Raw genomic sequence first — 21,557 nt, forward strand, 5'->3', positions numbered from 1 at the left:
CACTCAAGACGTCTGAATCGCACTTGAAGAAACATCGCCACAATTGGTCCTAACCGTTTATACTAGTATTCAATAGCAACTCGAACAACGACATAAATACAGAGACGAGTTTCTCGAAAACCCCTAACTAACAACCACAAGGCATTGCATCTCCGATGAATTTATATTTCATTTCATTCTCACAAATAATGATAGCATCGTAAACATTAATTCATAGTCACTTATACTAACTCCAACAATAATAAGAATACAAAATAACCTCCAAACAGAGTCTCGAAAACCCTAACCCTAACCCTAGGCATTTCCGAGAAGGAAGTACTTAATTTACTTATCTTTGGTGGAGACGCCGTACTTCTCCTGCATGCGCGCGATCTCGTCCTCCTTCTTCTTCTGATCGAACTTCTTGCTCATCTTCGCTTGCTGGTAGTAGAGAACGATGAGGTAGCGGTTGGCGACGTTGAAGCCGGAGAGGTGGTCGACGGCGGTTTTGGCGTCGTAGATGTCCTCGTAGACGATGAAGGCCGTTCCGCGAGTGTCCTTGTTGGTGCCGATGCGGATCTGCCGAATGGCGCCGTACTTGCCGAAGATGTCGTACATCTCCTCGCTCGTGATGTTGAAGGGAAGGTTCCGAACGTACAGCACGCGGTTCACCTCCGGCGGCAGCCGCGTGTTCCCCTTCCGGAGACTGATCGCCGCCATCGATGCACACAAAAGTCAGGGAAAATTCCAGAGAGAAGAAGAAGAAGAAGAAGAAGAAGAAGAAGTAACCTTACTGTTGAATTTGTTTTCTGTTTGGGTTGGGCTCGGTTTATTTATAGTGTCCTTGAAGGACCCACTTGTTTAAATTTAAGATTTCATTTTTTATAGACTAAACAATCCATTAATGATTTAGCTCATTTAATTGAACTGAAGTAAATGGGTGTATTATTCTTAAAAAAAGATAAACTAAATAATCTTTGCATTGGCAGTATAAAGAAAAAAAATGTATTATTAGTTAATTTTGTTATTTTTTATAATAAATATTTTTAAAAATTATATTTGTGATGATTTTTAATTAGTTAAGGTTATAAAGCTTTGATTATAATTTGGTTTCATTATACTATAATAATGTTAGATTAATAAAAAAAATCATATTAATTATCAAAACTAATTTAATGATGGGCCTTACAGGATATCTAATTTAATTTTATTGGTAAATAATGGGTTTTGAAATATAATTATTCTCTTCACAAACAACTCGAATAGGATGAAAAATTGATTTGTAATTGATGGGTACATGAAGAGTAATATCCATGGTGGGAAGAGAAATTATTCTCTGGATATAAATTTTTCTTGACAAACTCTGCAACAATAAAGGTATTAACTAATATTATCGTCGTGCAGAATAGACCTCCTGTGATGTCTGTGCCACAATTTGGAGGGTGGGTCCAAAATGCACCAGGAGCTACCGACTATACAGTTATGTTCACTCAAGCTCGTGAAAACAAAAGACATCAAAAGAACAATCTGATTGAAATCAGAAGGAAGGTCTTGGGAGTAAAAGGGACTTTTTTAATGCCAATCATGGTCGAGCTTCTCATCATCATCATCATCATGTTTGCGGTCATACTCATTCTCATGCTCATGAGGATCATGTTGTCATGGTGATACTATTTTCTTTCTTTAGTTTCATTAACAAAAATATGTTTATTACTACTTCAAATTTCATGGTCGGAGTTTCAACTTGTCACAAAAGAGTACCTTTTTCTGAGTGATTAGAGGGGGAGAGATGCACAAATTACTATTAGAAGTCTATTTCAACTTCTATATCATTTTGTTCTCACATGTGTTATTTTCAATTTATGTTTGCCATTTCTATACTTGCCATATCTAGTGTCTGATTAGGCAATACAATTTCTAATTCATTTGTTGGCTATTACCATGCAGGGGAAAAAGAGGATTCTAACTTACATAAACTGTTGTATTAGGCCCACCATAGCCACTACTTTGATTTTCAAATCAATGGCATGCTGTCAAAGCACTAGGGATCCATGACTCGTAAAATATTTATGCAAATGTAGATCAAACAAGTTTGATAGAAACTGACCAACAACTTATATAGCTAGTCAGATGTGCTACATATTGTACAATATCTTATTATAGCTATTGTCTCTTTTTCTTCGAGAGCTTTAGACAATAAGCAATGTACTTACATGAGTGAAAAAGGTAATATGAATCATATCAATTATCTATCGTAATATACATATTTTACTTTATTTAAACAACAAATTGGATTAACAGACGTCTTTGTTCCTCCCCCTATTAAAATGTTGAAAATTGACTAAAAGGATATCAGAAACTTTTAATGCTAGATTTGGCTTGCTTTCAGTTTGAGTGTTTATATTACATGACAAGGCTTCAATTATTGAATTAGATACAAACAAGAGCATGTTGAATGGAGTCATAGGACACTAACAAGGCAAAACGAACACACCATAAACAGATCAAGTAATGAGTGGTGATGCTCAAAGCCTACACGGTAATGAACAGAGAGCAAGAGAATGATATACTTAAAGGGAAAATGACACAATTAGCGCACTAGCAAGTTTTTAAGAACAATTCATTATTCTCATTGATAGCCTACAAACCAATATAAAGTTATAAATAAATAATATTCCTAATGTTGTAATGAATTTTGGCCATCTAATGCTACCCATATACAAAACTGATGTACCAAATGCAAGTGTCCAAAAAGTAAAAAATAAATACGTTAAGTGAGTCCCTTGCATTATGTCAAGTGTCTAGAGAGAACTGGAGAGATATTGGTAAAAAAATCTATATTATATCAAAAGGAGATTTTGTCGAACTTATATTTTAAATAGGATTGGATTTAATTCCACTCAGACTAAGTATTTGTTTGTTGGTCACTATAGTTAATTAACTCAATCCTTAGATGAATGAGATTATAGTTAACACAGTATCTTTCCTAATAGAGCTAGAACAGTTTTTTCATATCATATATAGAAAAATATGTTAAATATCTAATATTTTAAAAAGACACAAAAACTGCTATAGGAAAATTTTAAAACATGAAATAAATAAAAAACTTACCTTTAATTTTGTGGAGAAAAGATTCATCTGAGAATGAGAAGTCTGTTCCGGATAAAATAAACAAACTTCTCACCATATAAGCCATCAAAGAAGAAGAAAAAAAACTTATCTTTAACTGAAGTGTTCCATTATTGCACCGCCATTGCAACTTATTTTTTATTCTTTCCAGCTGCGATCCAAACAGAACAGGCTCCTCGTTGACTGAGATAACAACTCCGACTCTTGAGTTGAGTGTGTCTGGTCGGAACAGTATGCAGTTCAGTATCACATCACAATTCCTTCATATCTTCTCTCTTACCATCTTCATTATCATTACCTCTTCACTTTCACAATCCAGCCAGGTTCACTTCTCTATCTTATCTTCGTTTTCCTACATATTTTAATTATGCACTAACAAAATTTTAATCAGAATAAATATGATTTTTAAGTTAGTTATAGTAAAAGTCAACAAACTGTACATACAAAAATGGTAAGTGGATGTCAGTGTAGAATCCGTTACACTGATTTACTTCTCTTCTGTGTTGACTTTTGCTCAACTAATTTACTTATCCCGTTCTACGTTATCAAAGAGTTAGAGCTTCGATTCTTAAGTGTTTTAACTGGCTATGATCATTAGTACTGATTACTGAACTGAGATTTTTATTTCCAATAGTTCTATGCTTAATTCATGATTTTCTTTTTCGAATGATTTAGTTTTGTGATGCGGGAACTGAAATTCCATCATCCAAGCTGTTGATCAAGGGTGGCACGGTTGTGAATGCTCAGCACCACCAGATTGCTGATGTTTACGTGGAAGATGGCATCATTGTTGCAGTTAATCCTAACATCATGGTATTTGATGAATTGAAACCCCCTAGCAGTAACAGAGCTTAATTTGCTTTCTAACACCTTGTGTTTTTGTTACTTTCTGCTTTCTAATGTATGATTCATTTCCATTCCCAGGTTGGTGATGACGTCACTGTCATTGATGCCACCGGCAAATATGTCATGCCAGGTTTCAACCTATTCAATTATATTTCATCACCTATTATTGTTAGATTAAATTAGAATGCATGAGTTGGTGTAATACCTATCTTTGATTCCAATGGATAGAAATAAATAAATTAGAATGTGTGGATAGTATACATATTTTTTATCCTATTGTCTCAATCTCAAATTTAAGATAGCATCGGACCACCCTATATCGGACTTCATAAATGTCCAATTTTGTAAACTTCATGCCATGTTGACTAACAATATGACAAAAATAATATATATAAGTGGGGAGCAACTCATTGCCATGTATGCTAAGTTTAATGATTTTTATAATAACTAATTTAAAAGATCATAAGTCGAATGATTTCTAATTGGTAAACAATGTAAAAGTGCATGAAAATTAATTTATCATCGTCATCATTATTATTGTTGTTATTATTATGTGTCTGATAGACTCTATGAATGCTCCTTTTGTTAACTGATCAGGGGGCATTGATCCTCACACCCATCTAGATATGGATGTTGGTTTTACTGCAACGGTTGATGACTTCTTCAGTGGTCAGGCGGCAGCATTGGCTGGTGGGACAACAATGCACATTGACTTCGTTATACCACTTAATGGGAGTTTGACAGCTGGTTTTGAAGACTATGAAAAGAAGGCAAAGAAGTCTTGCATGGATTATGGTTTTCATATGGTTATTACCAAATGGGATGAAACTGTTTCGAGAGAAATGGAGCTCATGGTTAAGGAGAAAGGTTGTTATTTATTATTTCCTTGCTGCATTTTGATAATTTGGTTGATTAGGTGGTAGTAACCCTTTGGGTGAGTTGTAAGAAATTTATTCCAGGTAGTACATCTATGTTTTGTAATTGCAGGGATCAACTCTTTTAAGTTTTTCATGGCATACAAAGGAATTCTTATGATCAATGATGAGCTTCTTCTGGAAGGATTTAAAAAATGCAAGTCTCTTGGTGCCGTAGCCATGGTCCATGCAGAAAATGGAGATGCTGTGTATGAAGGGCAACGGAAAATGATAGAACTTGGAATAACTGGTCCTGAGGGGCATGCTCTTTCAAGGCCTGCAGTGGTAATTTCTCAATATTGTTCTTTTAGTAAAGAATTTGCAGAATAATGGAATGAAAATATTGGACATTTTTTTGTTTCCTTCCATCTTCTTCGTTGTCTGACCAACCTATAGCATATGTGAATGTGATTTGTACTCCTCATATTTTAAATTTCCCTTTTCAACTTAGTAGGCTCCCTGCATAATGAATTGGATTTAGATGCTGTACTTTAGCCAAATTAACTGTTTTAAGCTGCTACTATCAAATTTTGCTTGCTTGTGACCACCCTAGTTTGACATTTGTTGTGTTCAGCTTTCATCTATTATGATAAACTCAGTAACCACGTTTAGCCAGTATTTTATCATCTTGATTACATGTTTTGTTCTCTTATATTTTGTGATCACTGCAAAGTTTAAATGTCTGTCTGTGTGATTTATAGGAAATTCTCCCATTTGACTTTGTTATCTGTGTAGTTGGAAGGAGAGGCAACTGCTCGTGCCATTCGCTTAGCAGATTTTGTGAATACTCCTTTATATGTGGTTCATGTAATGAGCATTGACGCAATGGAAGAAATTGCGAAAGCCCGGAAAGCAGGTCCATTAATATTTCTAGTGTTAGTCTCAATTTTTATTAATGTATGCATTCATTAAGAGAAGGTAGATGATTTATAGCATATAAAATTAGAAATACTTTTGAAGAAAAACTAATACTTTTGCAATCTTTTTGAGGGAGAAATGCAAAAGGAAGACATTTTGGTTGAATTTATAACATCCATACATTGGTTAACTTGAGAGCAATTTATAAATCCATTCGTGTTTTACTGTTGTCTCTACTCTATCATAGGTGTAGAAACTGAGGACAACTCAAATCACTTGAACTTAATTGAGAGTCTGAGACTTAATTTTGATTGCTGTCTTGTGATTTTTTTTTTACTGTTTACAGTTACTTATGCATCCTTTTTCTCTGTATTTTATACTCGTGACAAGAGCTTCCAGAGGAAGATTCTATTTTTGATACACAAGAGAGACTGGATTTCCTTGCTGCTTTGTTTTTATTTTTTCCTATCTCCTTGTTTAGTACTTCTCTTATTTGGAGGAGTACTTATCCTATCCCTAGGTGTACTTTCCCTCTTTCCATGCAGTCCTAAAAAAAAATCACTGATGAACTGAATCTCAATGAAGATAAACAAAAGGATCTTTACATATTTCCACTGTGATATTTTAAGTATTATTGTTCCTTGATAACTCAGTTTTTGCAATAATCAGGTAACCTGTTATTGTGCTGCAGGACAAAGGGTAATTGGAGAGCCTATTGCCTCTGGGTTAGCCCTTGATGAATCTTGGCTTTGGCATCCTGACTTTGAGATTGCAGCAAAGCAAGTGCCTTCACTTGTTTCAATGTTTTTATTTATTTTTTATTTTTTTATTGTTGTTCTTTTATTGCCTTAAATTTTAAGAACATATAAGCCTTATTCATTCTCATGTTTCAGGTATGTCATGAGCCCCCCTATTAGGAAACGAGGACATGATAAGGCCCTTCAAGCTGCCCTTTCAACCGGCGTTTTGCAGGTTTCACATTATGATTCAGGCTTAGGTTCAATAACCAATTAAAGATGAGGGTTTGAGTTTCTCAGGATAGTCTCAGCTATGAAATACACCCTTCAAGCTTCCCTCAGCTCAATTTTATTCGTTTTACTTAGCTTGTTTATTTGACCAAAGGATACCTTTTTGAAATTTGCAGCTGGTAGGAACTGATCATTGTGCCTTTAATTCCACCCAAAAAGCTCGTGGAATCGATGACTTCCGGAAAATGCCTAATGGTGTCAATGGTAATCACATGAAAGTCTTGGATATTTGTGGCCTAAATGCATTCTTGCTGATTTTGAAATGTTTCCTTACTGATATACAATGCAACCTGTAGGTATTGAAGAAAGAATGCATTTGGTATGGGATATCATGGTGGTAAGATGTCAACTTCCAGCTTAGCCCTCCCTTTCTGTTTAGGTCGGGGTAAAATGGTGAAGAGGGTAACCTTTTAGCTAGAACTTATGGTTTATATATCTCACAGGAATCTGGCCAAATATCTGTCACTGACTATGTCAGGATAACAAGCACTGAATGGTATATATTCAGTTAATCAAAGTGCAAATTAGCTTCTAGTTCTTATGGAAATAAAAAAGCTTTTTGGTAAAGATGCCAAAAGTATTACTGATGTTTTTTATTTCTACAATCATTTCAGTGCTAAAATCTTCAATATATATCCAAGGAAAGGAGCTGTTCTCCCAGGATCTGATGCAGATATTATCATCCTGAATCCAAATTCGAGCTTTGAGATGAGTGCAAAGTCTCACCACTCCAGACTGGACACAAATGTCTACGAGGGAAGAAGAGGAAAGGTACCGGTTTAACTATAATCTGTTCATTATATGATTGTTTGTGTATTGTTCAACAATTGAAGGCTTGTCATTCAATATCAAGATTCAAAGTTTTTATTTTTCTCAGGGAAAAATTGAAGTGACTATTGCAGGAGGAAGAGTTGTTTGGGAAAATAATGAACTAAAGGTCACTCCTGGCACTGGGAGATACATCCAAATGCCACCTTTTAGTTATCTGTTTGATGGACTGGACAAAAAGGACGCCATTTATCTAAATTCCCTTCAGGCCCCAGTAAAGCGAGCCAAAGCCAGCACTTAGAAAATTTCTGAAATCCTTTTTTAGTCAAATTTCAACATTTGACAGAGTGGAAAAACCAAGATGTTAATCCAGTTCTGTACAAATAAAGAAAAATAAATATATTTCGTTTTACCTTTTCCACTAATGTACAATTGTATAGATTGTGTCAAAAGCAATTGGAGAAAAATAAACAATAATTTTAGCTACCACAAAAATCCCAGTGGAGGGTATGTAATGTGAGAACAAAATGATCACTCAAAGTAGTTATATGTAAGAAGATATTAGTATCATGACCACTCAAGAAGGTTATGTAATGTGTCAGTCTCGTATTCTAAGAAAACAGTAAAGTATGATGATCCAAAGTATAATAGCTATAAACCACATGGAATTTATTGGATTGGATTGCGTTATGGTCAATTTTGCGAGAATATTTGCATGAGCATTCTTATTCAGTTCCATAGATGATGATTGAAATTAGTATTAGAAATATTGTAATGTAGTGTAGTGTATACATTTGGGTAGCACCAACATAAAATGTGCCTTGAATTGACTCCCTGGTTCACCGTATATCTTGGTAAACCTAAAGAACTGAACCTGCTGTATGGCATTCTTCTGATTGCATCCAATTTCTATTGAAAACAGAAAATAAGTTTTCAATCTAAATATATTTTCTCTGTTTAATTAATCTGGATCCTTCAATTTGTCTCACCCTGAGTTAACAACAAAACAATTCTCTTAAATGCAATTGTATATTCAGGATTTAAATGAATGAAAAATCTCTTCTTAAATTGAAACAATTTCAAGTTAGGATGAATTAAGTCTCTATATCTAAAAAAATTATGATTTTTTTTTTCTGCAATAGAAATTTTATGTTTTAATCCTTGTTGTTAGTTTTCTAATAGGGTAAAACTGTTATAAAATAAAAGATATAAGCACTAAATCATAAAAAAATAAAAAATGTTTGCATAGAAGCCAAAAAATAAATTAAAATTTTATTATTGTTTATCTGTAGAGAAATTAAAGACTCAGGAATTTATAACAACTCAAATTACCTGTACTCAATTAGAGTTAGACCAGGATCAAACTTTAATTTAATTCGCTTAAACTTATTTTTTAAATGGTAAAAAATCGGAAATAGAAATTATTTTAGAAAACAAGAACAGAAGATAAAAATAAATTAAAAAATTATTTTCTGAAAAGAAAAGGTTCTTACTTTTACGACTACAGCCCAAAACCCTGGAGCTCAGAGGCTTTGGCGTTTCACTCAGAGCAGGGTGGAAGCACGTTCGAGATGGAGCAGGCATTGTTATTAGGGTTCGAAGAAGATGCGAAGATGGTTACAGAGTCATCATCATCAAGCGCACACAGATTGGTCCCTTGGTTGAACTGGGATGAGTGGCTCTTCGTTAAAAATGCTCTCTTCTCCGATTCTCCTCACTCTGTTTACTCCGCTCTCAAACGAGTAACTTTCTTAACCATACAAATTCATAATATAGATAGACATAGTACTGTAACTGCAAACCTATCCTAACCATATGTTCTGCTCTTTCAGATATCCGCATGGCGAAGTCGAGGTTCCTTGCCAGTTCTCATCGAAGTCACTACTTCCATCATCGAAATTCAACTCAAAGACCCCTCTTTCAGGTAACCCTAACTCCTTTCCTTATGTATCTATGCATGTACTATGTATATCACAATCAGCAATTTTGTTTGATTTAATTGTAGACATGATCAATGGAATGACGCTTCTCTTTCAGAGGAGATGCTTGCTATGCTGTATTGTATGGCCATCATGAGGTTTGCTCAGTGGTCGCTATACCTTTTTTTATGTTTTTTCTTGTTCTCACTAATAATTTTTTTTTTTTTAATTTTTCCATTTTAAAGTATAATTGTTTTGCTTTTTCAAGGCTTGTGAATGGTGTTGTTGAGAAGACACGCAAGAAAGAAGTGGCGTCGATAGCAGTGGCAGCTGATGCGATTGGTATTCCGCGCATGCTGATTGATATTCGCCACGGTGAAAAAGTTTCCTTTTGACTCCCGTTAGTTATTGTTTTTGTTGTGCTGGTATAGAATGAGACATGATCTTCATAGTAGTCAAAGAAGTTCACTTAGTTGCTTGTTTTATTGTGTTTACAGTGCCGTGCTTTTTGTCTTATATATTGCTGTAATTGCAGAGGGATCACATCGTGAGCTTCCTTCGCTTAAGATTGTTCGTAGTGCTTCTGTTAAGGTATGACTCATTTCGCGGTTTGTTTGATCATCTGTCTCAACAATCTTTTTTCTTTTTTGTAATTAAATTCTTAGCAAGTGTGTGTGGTCCTTGGTTGGGGTTACATTCTTAGCATTCAGGAAATTATTAGACTGAACTTTTTTTTCCCAAAGTCTGTGTCTAACATTTTTTAATATATGAAACAGAAATCATGTTTCTCTGTTAATGGTATCAAAGGACAGAGTACATGCATGGTAGTCACTGAAATCTATGCTATTTTGCAACAGAAAAATTATTTTTTTCTATTTGTAATAATTTTTAGATTACTCTCTTACTGTTGTACATTCATTTTTCGTTCTGATGAAATTTCAGTTTGTTGTTAAAATGTAACTGGAAAGAAAAATGGAAAGCATCCTGGTTTTCTTTTGTGGATTTAGCTATTTGAATATGGGCAATTTCTTCGTAAGTTCTTAACATGTATGGCTATTCCCGTCACACTGATTATGTTTAGCCCACTCCCCAAACTCATATGATGTTTTGCTAATAATTTCAGGCACTTGGTTGGTTAAAATCTTATTATTGGGAACCTCAGAGCAAAGCAATTCCTTTTCATGGTGAAGGAATAGCAAAAGTCAACAAAGAAATTAAGTCTAGGATTCGTGAATTAGCTATCTGCTTGAAAGTCAATGGGAGTGCCCAGTCTAGTTCCTCACTACTAAAAGCAAAACGTCTGTAAGCTTTGCTCATTTTGATCATATTGGGGCTTTAATCATTGTCTTGCACTTGTTTATTTTGAGTCAAATACCTTCCTTCCACCTATTCATTAAGAGTTCTATTTTGTGTTTTCCTATTTTCTGTTTTATTTATGTACATCAAACTTGTGCACATGGGAAAGCATGTTTTTTTTTTTTTGGTCAGCAAAGGTAGATATATATAAATAGAAGTACCAGAGGTACTAAAGATACAGCATAGTTCTAGATTTACTACTGGATTCAATGATCAGGCTGACTACAAGCTGATAGAATCCAGATTAATTAATATTAGATACATGTACATAACCCTCAGCCGGCTTGCTATCCTAATTACAGAAAACATCTATTAGGTTGCTAGACCACTGGTTAAAGTGTATAGAAAAGTCTTTCTCCTTAGCTCTGAGCCATGTCCAGAGCAGAAACAGTGCACCCTCCAGCAGCTTGGCTCCATTGAATGGTTCGTTTTGGAAGATGACCATATTCCTTTGCTGCCAAATCGACCAAGTCAGGGTTATCCACCAGCTCTTCCATCTATTGTATGTCTTTGTTCCAGGCCTCCCATTGACATGCTGCATAAAGTGTTGTCTTGGAATTATAGAGTGCACCCCCAAGGTTTGAACCCATGATTGGGATTCCCACCACAAAGGTTGTGTTATTCTGCAGTCAAAAAATATGAGATGCATCCTCCTCCTTATTTCTGCAGAAAGGGCACATGCTGTCTTCCAGCTCTACCTGTCTCCTCCGTAGGTTAGCTTTAGTCGGTAAACGATCTCTAATTAGCCTCCAAGCAAAGAATGAAACCTTAGCTGGTATCTTTAGCATCCATAGGTCATGAAGTGCCCCATCCTGATTTTCATCCTCTGAATCTCCCTGCAGCAGTTTACAAGCACTCCTTGTAGAGTAATGACCATTAGGCTCATGCTTCCACACCCAGAAGTCAGGGACTTGTTGCTGGACTACCACCTGAGAAATCTCCCGCATAAATTCGACAGCAGAGTCGACTTCGTTGTCAAATAAAGGCCTTCCCCATGCAAAATTCCATTCCCATTTTGTTTCAGAAAAACTACCCACTTGCTAAATGAGTCTATGCTGCTGGCGCGAGATCTGATACAACCTAGGATATTTCAGCATTAATGCTACTCCATGACTAGACCAGCAGTCCTCCCAAAATTTGATTTTATCCCCACTCCCCACTTTCCATGTTGATCCAGTTTGCAGAACATTATTCAGCTGATTTTCTTGAAGTACCGCCATTAGGCCCTGCCACCACAGTGATTCATTAGTGTCTCTTTTTCCTTCAAGCAATGATCTCTACCCGCCATACTTGGACTCCAATATTCTGGCCCATAGCACTTTGTTTTGGTGAAGCATATCCCACTGCCATTTTCCAAGTAATGCTTTGTTGAAAGTCCTAACATCTTTTATACCCAGCCCTCCCTTTTCTTTTGGTAAGCAAACTGATTCCCATTTCATCCATGCTATCTTCCTTTGATCCGAACCTCCTCCCCATAGGAACCTTCGCTGAATTTTGATCAGTTTCGCCGCTGTTTCGCTAGGTAACCTGAAAAAAGAAAGAAAATAGATTGGGATAGATGATAGGGTGGACTGTATAAGGGTCACTCTCCCCCCAAAGGATAGACATCTTTGTTTCCATGTAGATAGCTTTCTCTCACACTTTCTAACAACTGGATCCCACAGCTCATTATGCCTTGGGTTTGCCCCAATAGGGATGCCCAGATAAATAAAAGGCAAGGTCATAATACTGCAATTGAAGTAATCAGCTGCTTCTTTAGTCCACTGGTCAGATTTTCCAAATGCCATAAAGCAGCTCTTTGCAAAGTTTATTTTAAGTCCAGAGGCAAGTTCAAAACTCCGCAGGATCGCTTTGATTACCTTGATATTTTGCAGTGTAGTCTCCCCAAAAAATATAGTGTCGTCAACATATTGTAAAATGCTGACTGGAATGTTGTCTTTCCCCACAGCAAATGCAGTGAATAGCTTCTTGTGGATTGCTTCTCTCATGAGTCCAGTTAGGCCTTCCGCAACAATGTTAAACAACAAAGGTGCTAGTGGGTCACCTTGTCTAAGACCTCTTTGCGGAGAAAATTGTGGAGTAGGACTACCATTTACCAAAATGGATACCGAGGCAGATTTAAGACAGCCCTGGATCCATTGGATCCATTTATTGCTGAAGCCCAATTTGAAAGCATGTAATTTAATGTTGAAAGCCCAATTTGAAAATTTGATGGTTGGAAATCCTTTGGCCCATTATAATGTGGAGCTTGACAGCCTGTCTTCTGTCTTTAGGTTGCACATTATTAGTCTTTTGGATCTAGTTTTTTTCTTCTTCTTGATAACCTAATTAGGCCTCCTTCCATTCTTGTCTCCACTCTCTATCCAATTTCCCTCCCCCCATCAGAAATAAGAAATATTTTGAAAAAATTGAAGAAACAATGGGGTCCATGCTTCTTTTTGTTCTTTTTCAGAATGTGATATACTTTCCATGTAGTTGGTGATTGAATTGTACTTTTTTTGTTTATTGCTATATAATTACATTTTATCCCCGGTCCCTGAGAAAAAAAAAAGAAATAAAAAACTGTATATTAACTTATATTTCTGCCTGTGGCTTATTTTATCTTTTCCCATTCATTCTCCTTAACATGAGCACCGTACTTCACTTTGAATATAAGGATGAATTTATGTAGTATTATGGTAATGGTAACACGTGTCAAGGCATTTTTCAATTATTAATGGATGTAGAGTTATTGGTTTGGTGTAGTATCTTATTCAAATGTATTCTAAGTCTAGACTGTGTGGGTGATTTTGTTGGTAAGATGAAATTCAACTGCATTTTTTCCTACAATTCTTATGATGTGTTTTTTCTCTTTTAAAGGGGTCAAGCATGGCGAATTGCTTTTTGGGCGTAATAAGCTTTTGTCTCTTATAGTTGGCAAGAGTCAAACATCACGAACCAGAGGTATCATTTTGTTCATATTTCTTATTACAATAAAACTTATTTGTTGTGTTTGTTTAGTATACCTGTTGGGAAAAACTGTCCCAGACATAGAAATTCATACTGTGCAAAACTAAAGAAGAACCTCTTTAATAAGAAAAGAACAAAATTACAAAGAAGAATTCTCTATGAATTTTTTATCTCTCACATGTGTGCTCTCTTAAGGATTTGTATCCTTATGTTTTATCTGAATGAATTAAATGTTACAAATCCCTTGCACATATATATACTAAAAAACAAGCTAAATAATTATAGGCACAAAAACACTCTCATCCTTAACCATTTGTATGAGTGTTTTACATTAACTAAACCATAAAACAATTTGGAATGCTGGAAGATTGTGCTTATCTCAAAAGAGCTATATTGAGAAAGTTCTAGAGAGATTTGGAATGCACAATGCAGAGGCAGTTAGTACTCCTTTTACGGTTCATTTTAAGTTATCTAAAAAAATGCCACCATAAACATAAGAGGAGGAAGAGTTTATGTCTCGAGTACTTTACTCTAATACGATTGGAAGCCTGATGTATGCCATGGTTTGTACCAGACCATATTGCACATGCAGTGAGTGTTGTGAGTCATTATATGGCTAATCCAGGGAAGGCTCATTGACAAGCTGTGAAGTGAATTCTTAAATATTTGAAGGGTTCAATTGACATGGGATTGGTATTTGGCAGAGGAATAAATGAAGTTCATAGTCATGTCACTGGATTTTGTGACTCGGACTTTGCAGGTGATCTTGATTGTAGGAGATCATTGACTAGTTATGTTTTCATGCTTGGAGGGTAGAGCTATAACCAAGAACTAGATATATCATGAGAGGACAAAGCATATTGATTAAGTATGCACTTCATTCATGATGTCATAACACGAGGTGATGTGTTGGTAGAGATGATTGCTACTTCTGATAATTCAGCAGCAAACGTAATGACAAAGGCTCTTCCATCAGTAAAGTTCAAATATTGTTTGGGTTTAGTTGGTATCGGAAGTGTTAGTTGACACTCGAAGCTGATCGAGCATCCACTACTAAAAGATGAAAACAAAATGGCTCAAGGGATTCAAGTCAAGGTGGAGAGGGTGTAAACCATAAAAATACCTTTATGTGCGTGCGCGTGTGTAAAAGGGAGAGGGTGTGCAGAGGGATGAAGGGCAAGGCATCCTTTAAAAGAGAAGTAAATTGTGTCTAAAGGCCACATAACAAAAAATAAAAGAGAAAAGAAAGGATGCAACACCAATTGTGTCTACTTAACCTCTCTTACAGGATACTGTTTTCTTGGCCAATTTGTTGGGTTTAAATCACAGGTTGGTTTTTGAGAGTTCCTATGTTGATTATGCTAAGAGATTGGTTTACCTTTTTAGTGGGTGTTCTTTCTTTCTTTATTGTGGTTGTTCTGCTTTAAGAGGATTCTTGGCCATTTCATATTTTTATGTTTCTATTTTTTCTTTCATTAAAAACTCAAGTGTTGGGTTTCCTTAAAGCTGATCGACCAAATAAATGAGAGATTCCTAATCTGAGATATTGGATATTTTTATTTTACTATAAAAAATAAGTGAAACTGAAATAATTTGTTTTAGAGCTTCAGCTTTAATTAATGTTTCAGGGTATTCATGTACTAATTTCTAGTGAATCATGATACTTTCAGGATCTAAGAAACAAATTACGAAGATCTTGAAATATGTTCTTCGGTTATATTCCTCCTTTTCCAAAGAGATTGTTTCTGTGTTGTTGGAGTATTTGTTGAAAGCTTTAAGTTCCTCCGAGTTGGAAGAGAATGCAGATGATGCTTCAATTGGTCTAACCACTCAGAATGTTTTGGCTGATTGGATGCTTGTCATACTCAAATTGTGCAATAAACCAGAATTACTTCTGAACCTTCTTAAGGAAGTCCTTGATATGATTGAGAGTCAGGAAGATATGAAGTATAAAGAAGGTTGGTAGCAATTCTTTCCTTCTACAGTATCCCTTTTCATTATGTATAGTTTCTGGTTGAAATTTAATATCTGTTTGTTTTGGGGTACTTGGGATGTATTTTTCTTGTGTGCTTTTGTCATTCGATGCCCCATTTATTTACTTATTAAATGCCAGATACTTTCTAGGGCTTTTTAAATGCACTACTAATGGAAAGTCTTTTCCGATTGGATTCCCTTTAGAATTTCTTCTACCTTGAGCCAACGTGAAGTCAGATATTGAGTTTTAAAAATTCTTTTGTCCTTCATTTCGGTTTGGGATTATGCTTAGTTTCTTCATTATTGTTCTCATAGTGTGTTTTCTTTTTTAATTTTTGTAGATAACCCAAATATGGGGGTTTCACACTCGAGAACTGAGTTTAGGCTTTCTTCTTTGTTTGCATGGCTTGTTGGAATTCTCAGTAAAGTTCCTTCTGCGGCAGCAAATATGCCAAAAAGAGTTTTGCATGAACTTCTTCGTAGATGTCTTCTAGTATCACAACTTTGCAACAAGCAGCTTGTGGATTCAGCACTTCAGCTTGCAGAGCTGATGAACGACAGCTACTTGATGGAGAAAGTTCGAAAGTTCTCTCTTATTAGTTTGTCCAATTTAGAGAGTGCAGATGATGAAAGCCCTTTATTGACTTCAAAGAACATTTTCCAATTTGAGGAATCCATGCTCGAAGCAGCTAAAAAGCTAGAGTTAGTTAAACAACAGATAATGAAAAATAAAAAACCAATGGCAATGGATTGTGACACCGAAAAATCACAGACTTGGACTTTGGCAAAATCATGGAACCCGTGTCCAATTGGCATGTTGCCCCGTGCTGTTGGGTCATCTGGTTGTCTTCCTGTTCTTAACATTATTGATGATGAAAAACAGAATCAAGTATCATCTTGTTGTCTTCCTGCTGCTGACATTATCGTTGATGAGAAACAGAATCAAGTATCAGAAAAGGAAGAGAATTGGAAATTGATCCCACATGGTTCCAAGAGAGATGCCTCTTTAGACCTTCTGCAACTTGATAATTCAACTGTCAAGAAGATGAGGGAGACCAAAGAATTTAGTGAATTAAACAATGAATTGCCATTGCAAGGGGGAAAAGGATGTCTCATGGTAGGCGGAGTTCGGAAGAAACTTACAGAAGAAGAGCTACTAGTCATTGAGTCTTCTGTAAGTATTATAGTTTAATTTATACTTACTGCTTAGTTCTTGTCAAGATTTAATCCATGCTATTTATTTTTATGCTTATTTGTTTGATTTTTAAGGTATGGTACCTATAAGATAACAGGTGCCTAGCCTTAAAATATGCTATTCCACAAACATGGATAATCCTGTAGCTTAATTACCTGAACCACATTCATGCAATAGGAATTTCATTCAACATTCTTTTACCCTTGCTCCATTTTCATTTGTGCTGAGTGCATTCGCAATAGATTGGAATTGGATGCCAATGCTGTATCGTGGTAGAGAAAAGTTCGGCATGGGTGACCTGAAAACACATGAGCTGAGTCACATAAAAGGTCACAAGCAAATATGCTTGTATTCTGAATCTGCTTCATGTGGTCTCAGGACTACCCTGTAGAACCCTCTACCTTCACATATTTTGGAAATGTCTTTGCCTGAACTGGAACATTGAATTTTGAACAATGTTTTATCAATTTGATGAGTTTATCCAATTTGATTAAGTGGATATATAGCTTTGCAAGCTTGGTACTTATAGGCTTAGATGTACTACGCCGAAGTACTTTTATTAGTAATGAATTGATCTGTGTTCCGTTAAGAGTACAACTTTGTACTACTGGTTTTAACACAAATCTAAGACGCTATATAGCAGTACAACTTCCCGTTGCTAACATACGTCAATGCTTAAATGGCGATGCACTTTGTCAAAACTAAATAGAAAGGAAAATCGAAAATGCATATGCATTACGATGATTTCAAATAAATTTTGTATCTTACAGAGGTTGAATTGTAACAAAAAATTATTTAACCAAAAAAGGTGTAATTTGATTTCAAATATCTTAAAAATTGGTTGTAGTTTAGGTGCGCAAGAATATAAATTTACTTTCCATAAATGTGCGTTTATTTCAACAGGAACAAACTAGTTTATATTATATTATACAAATATTCTGAATATAGATAAAATTTAAAAAGTATAACTTGAAAGGAAAAAATATTTATAATTATAAATGATATTATGCATAATTAATTCAGGTAAAAGAAATATATATTGAAAGAAAAAAAATTAAACTTGTAACGAAGCATGTATAATTTATTTGAAAGAAGAACAGTTAATAAGGTGTTATTTTTTTAAAAAAAAAAGAATGAAGACTTAAAATCAAGTTTTTAAGATAATGTACTCTAATTTAATATATGAGTGGAACACTTAGATTTGAGAAAGAAATAAATTTAATGTAAAAATTAAACTAAAAAACAATGAATATGAGAATATAAGTAGTAAAATTTGTAGAAAGGAAAGGAAATTTAATGTAAAAAGGGACCTAAATATAAAAAATTTAGTGTATAAGTAACAGAGATTTAAAAAAAAAATTAATTCATAATATATATATATATATATATAAAGTGCTTAGCGATGGAATCATATCTAAATATAGTACACTATTAGATTATTTTAATCTAAAGAGTGAGGACTTTATGTTATTACACGGGTGGATAATGAAGAATATATCAAAAGGAAAAGATCTAAATATATTATCATTCATCTTTTGTTAATTGTCTTCACTAGAAAAAAAAATTACAAGAAAGGAAAAAAGGAATCAAGTGTTTTATCCAGTCTCCAAATGGTGTAGCCCATAAATTATTTATATGTTAAACTCTAAAATATAAAATTAAAAACGTACAAAAATCAAAATCTTGGCATCGGAGCTAAATTCGAACAATTGATAATCACGAGGAATTAAATGGCATGCCTACTTTGCGTTGCAAAAATGCATTACGGCATTACTTTGACTGTCACGAGGAAAAAAAATAAAGGAAGCAAAGGGTACCTAAGTTGCTAAAGATTAACAAAATGTATGCATGCAGACATGGAAGAGAGTGAAAGGTTAAAAGCCTATGAAATTGCCCTTTCCATTTACTTTTAAATACACGACCAGCCTGAATTTTTCTAATGTTCTTTGCTTTCTGCACACTGCTTGACCTAAATTGTTGTCTTTCCTAGGTAGAAAGAACACCATGCTCCTCTCTCTTTGCATTTTGTCTTTCAAGCTCCTCTCTCCACTAACCATCACTTTTTCACCTTTTATTCCCCCTAAATAACAAAGTTCTTCAGAGAAAAAGAGAAAGGAAAATGCTTGGTGTGGTGATTACTGCTTCTGACAATAATTCTTTGGTCATATTCTATACCAAAACCACTTTCAATAAAGACACAATAATATTGTAAACATATCTTAATCTTAGTTCCGTCTTATTTTTCTTACATTACAACCTTTCACCAATTTATCATCATTTTTATACGAAGAATGTATGTGCATATATACAATGTAATTAAAAATAATGAAATAAAAAGAATAATGATATATAATCAATCACATATATATAGTATTTTCCAGTGGATAATTTTTCAATGAAAAGAAAGTTATGCGCGACAAAATAATATTTTATATACATGGGACCTTATTAACAGGAAAAGAGAGATATATAGTGTGAACGTAACACCACTGGCGAGACAAATGCATGAGAGGTAATGATGCAAAAATCCAAGTAATAGGAACAATTATTTTACATATAAATGGTTGATAGACTAAAGCTTGCTTGCATTGTCCTCCGCATGTGAATTTTCATCATTTGGCTGAGATGTGGAGGTGAATTCTTCATGTAGTAATGAAGCACTCCTTCGCAGGAAGCACATATATGATTCATATGACTTTATTAAGGTAGAAAACATCAAATCAGAACCCCCCCACTAAGATTTTCTTTTCAAAAAAAGAATAGTTTCTCGCCCACTAAGGATGAGGATATGTAAGAAAAGCCGGTGGAGTATATATAAAATATAAACCACACATGATATATGTATTGACACATTATTTTTCATTCTATTCTATTATGAATATTGTATTATCTGCATTCCTGCCAATGTTTACCTTATTAGTAACTTCACCATAACAACAAAAGGAAAAGAATGAAATTTTGATATATTATTCAAATTTTCACAATACCAAAGACTATATGACTCAAAGCCTCTCGACTACTGTAAACTACTGCTAATTAATCTTTATTAGTTTCTTAGTTTTATTACAACAAAGAAAACAAAAAGAAGAATTGAATCTAACTTCCTCAGCAAACGTTTGATTTCATTGTCCACATCATATATAACTTAAAATCATTAGTTTATGTTTTATTTTGTTTAACTGAATTTGAAAAATAATGAAGCTGAGTTCAGTAGAATTAATTCTCCATATGTAGTACTATACATGATGCAAACGAGCCTGATCAACAAAATCATATTTTGGGCTAATACACTTCGAAGGAATTTAATCTCTGACTATCGGTTCAGAGATACACTTAGCGTAAAACAAAAAAAAAAGTATGGTTATTGGTCTTCGAAACTCTTGAACTTCCAAAGATCGAACATATATTTAAGAAGAGCCACAGTTTCTGTTCTTCAAATTTCAAAGGAGAAATCATGCAATTTAACCTCGGTCTTAACTTTTACAAAAACCACTAAACTTTCAAACCTCCCCTTTTTTCTAATTAATCCAATAATAGTCACTTTTGGAGACATCTTCTTCTCTATTTAATATAGTTGTCACATGCTGATCTTCACATGTTATGCATTTAGATTTGTGCATGATACATAAAAGACAAAACTCTCTCTCTTTCTCTCTAAAAAGGCATGCAGTGGGTCACATGGATGGAGATAGATCATGTGATGCAACAACATATATTGCCCATTTTTACTGGAAACTGTAGGTGTTGGTAAGATTAACTTAGAATATAATCTTCTCATTATTGAGATATTTATTTGGATCTTTCAGATTCTTAGCAGTGTGATGCAGGGTATTTTAGAGGCTTCCTAGCTATACTTTGACCACCAAAAATTCAAGACTCAAAAAGAGATGCTTGGATGAGAAAATGGAGCTAGCTAAAGTATTCTCACTTAATTTCAACACATACATTTTCAAAGCAAAAGTGAGAAAGAAAAGAAGAGTGTGGAAATTAAAAAAGAAACAAACTAGAAAGAAAGTGATGAATGTCTCCAACAATGGAATCTAGAGCTAGAAGGTTGTGCACAACATCATTTTCTTCCTTCTCTAATGTAATTAGGCATAGCATTGAAAATTGAAATTAATATATATACCTTATCTAGTCAAATGACAGAAGATTCACTTATATAAGAATTGAGCGGTGTATATATAAATACATTATTCCATGATTGATTACTAGAAGGAGCTACATCTTCTATATGTCTAGGTCACGGGTGTGCTTTTGGATTGTACAAAATTGAATAAAGGTCAGAATGTTCTACCTTGAAAACTAGGTACAAAGCACTTTGAGTGTTTACAATTTATATAATAGCCTTATTTCTATTATGTTCTATAGTTATGTACAGGAGGCAAACTTTGACATATAGCTGTAGTGGGAAAAGATTTAAAATGGTGATCCTCGTGATCACAACCCAACAGTGATCCCCACAAATATCCCTATAAAAGAAGAAAAGGTATTTCTTCAGAAAATAAAGGGCGGGATGGACATGATAGCTGGAAAAAAAAAAAGGAAAATTACAACCACATAATTCTTGAACAGTGTTTATCTTTTCTGGTTTCTGAGACACTACTTTTCTCAAGCTGGAAATCAAAAAGTCATGATTTGG

General features: G+C 34.5%; 3 protein-coding genes across 4 annotated transcripts; 2 read left to right on the forward strand and 1 right to left on the reverse strand.

Moving 5' to 3' along the window:
• Positions 1–151: 151 nt before the first annotated feature.
• Positions 152–828, reverse strand: LOC100783741 (splicing factor 3B subunit 6-like protein). Its single transcript, XM_003545375.5, has one exon. The coding sequence runs from the start codon at positions 697–699 to the stop codon at positions 325–327; it is 375 nt and encodes a 124-aa protein (XP_003545423.1). The 5' UTR covers positions 700–828; the 3' UTR covers positions 152–324.
• Positions 829–1,383: 555 nt separating this feature from the next.
• Positions 1,384–8,199, forward strand: LOC100781590 (dihydropyrimidinase-like). Of its 2 annotated transcripts, XM_006595482.2 has the most exons (14): positions 1,384–1,643; positions 3,260–3,431; positions 3,784–3,921; positions 4,033–4,084; positions 4,552–4,821; positions 4,942–5,153; positions 5,604–5,724; positions 6,418–6,505; positions 6,620–6,698; positions 6,871–6,958; positions 7,051–7,091; positions 7,198–7,250; positions 7,369–7,525; positions 7,632–8,199. In XM_006595482.2, the coding sequence occupies exons 1-14, from the start codon at positions 1,399–1,401 to the stop codon at positions 7,821–7,823; spliced, it is 1,908 nt and encodes a 635-aa protein (XP_006595545.1). In that variant the 5' UTR covers positions 1,384–1,398; the 3' UTR covers positions 7,824–8,199.
• An 809-nt stretch (positions 8,200–9,008) lies between these two features.
• Positions 9,009–17,115, forward strand: LOC100775513 (uncharacterized). The gene is made up of 9 exons (XM_003545118.5): positions 9,009–9,264; positions 9,355–9,446; positions 9,528–9,599; positions 9,710–9,816; positions 9,977–10,032; positions 10,565–10,739; positions 13,657–13,740; positions 15,417–15,704; positions 16,062–17,115. Exons 1-9 carry the CDS (start codon positions 9,094–9,096, stop codon positions 16,910–16,912), a joined length of 1,896 nt encoding a protein of 631 aa, XP_003545166.1. The 5' UTR covers positions 9,009–9,093; the 3' UTR covers positions 16,913–17,115.
• Positions 17,116–21,557: the final 4,442 nt, after the last annotated feature.

The sequence above is a fragment of the Glycine max genome, chromosome 14 (genome assembly GCF_000004515.6).
Source record: "Glycine max cultivar Williams 82 chromosome 14, Glycine_max_v4.0, whole genome shotgun sequence".
NCBI lineage: Eukaryota > Viridiplantae > Streptophyta > Magnoliopsida > Fabales > Fabaceae > Glycine > Glycine max.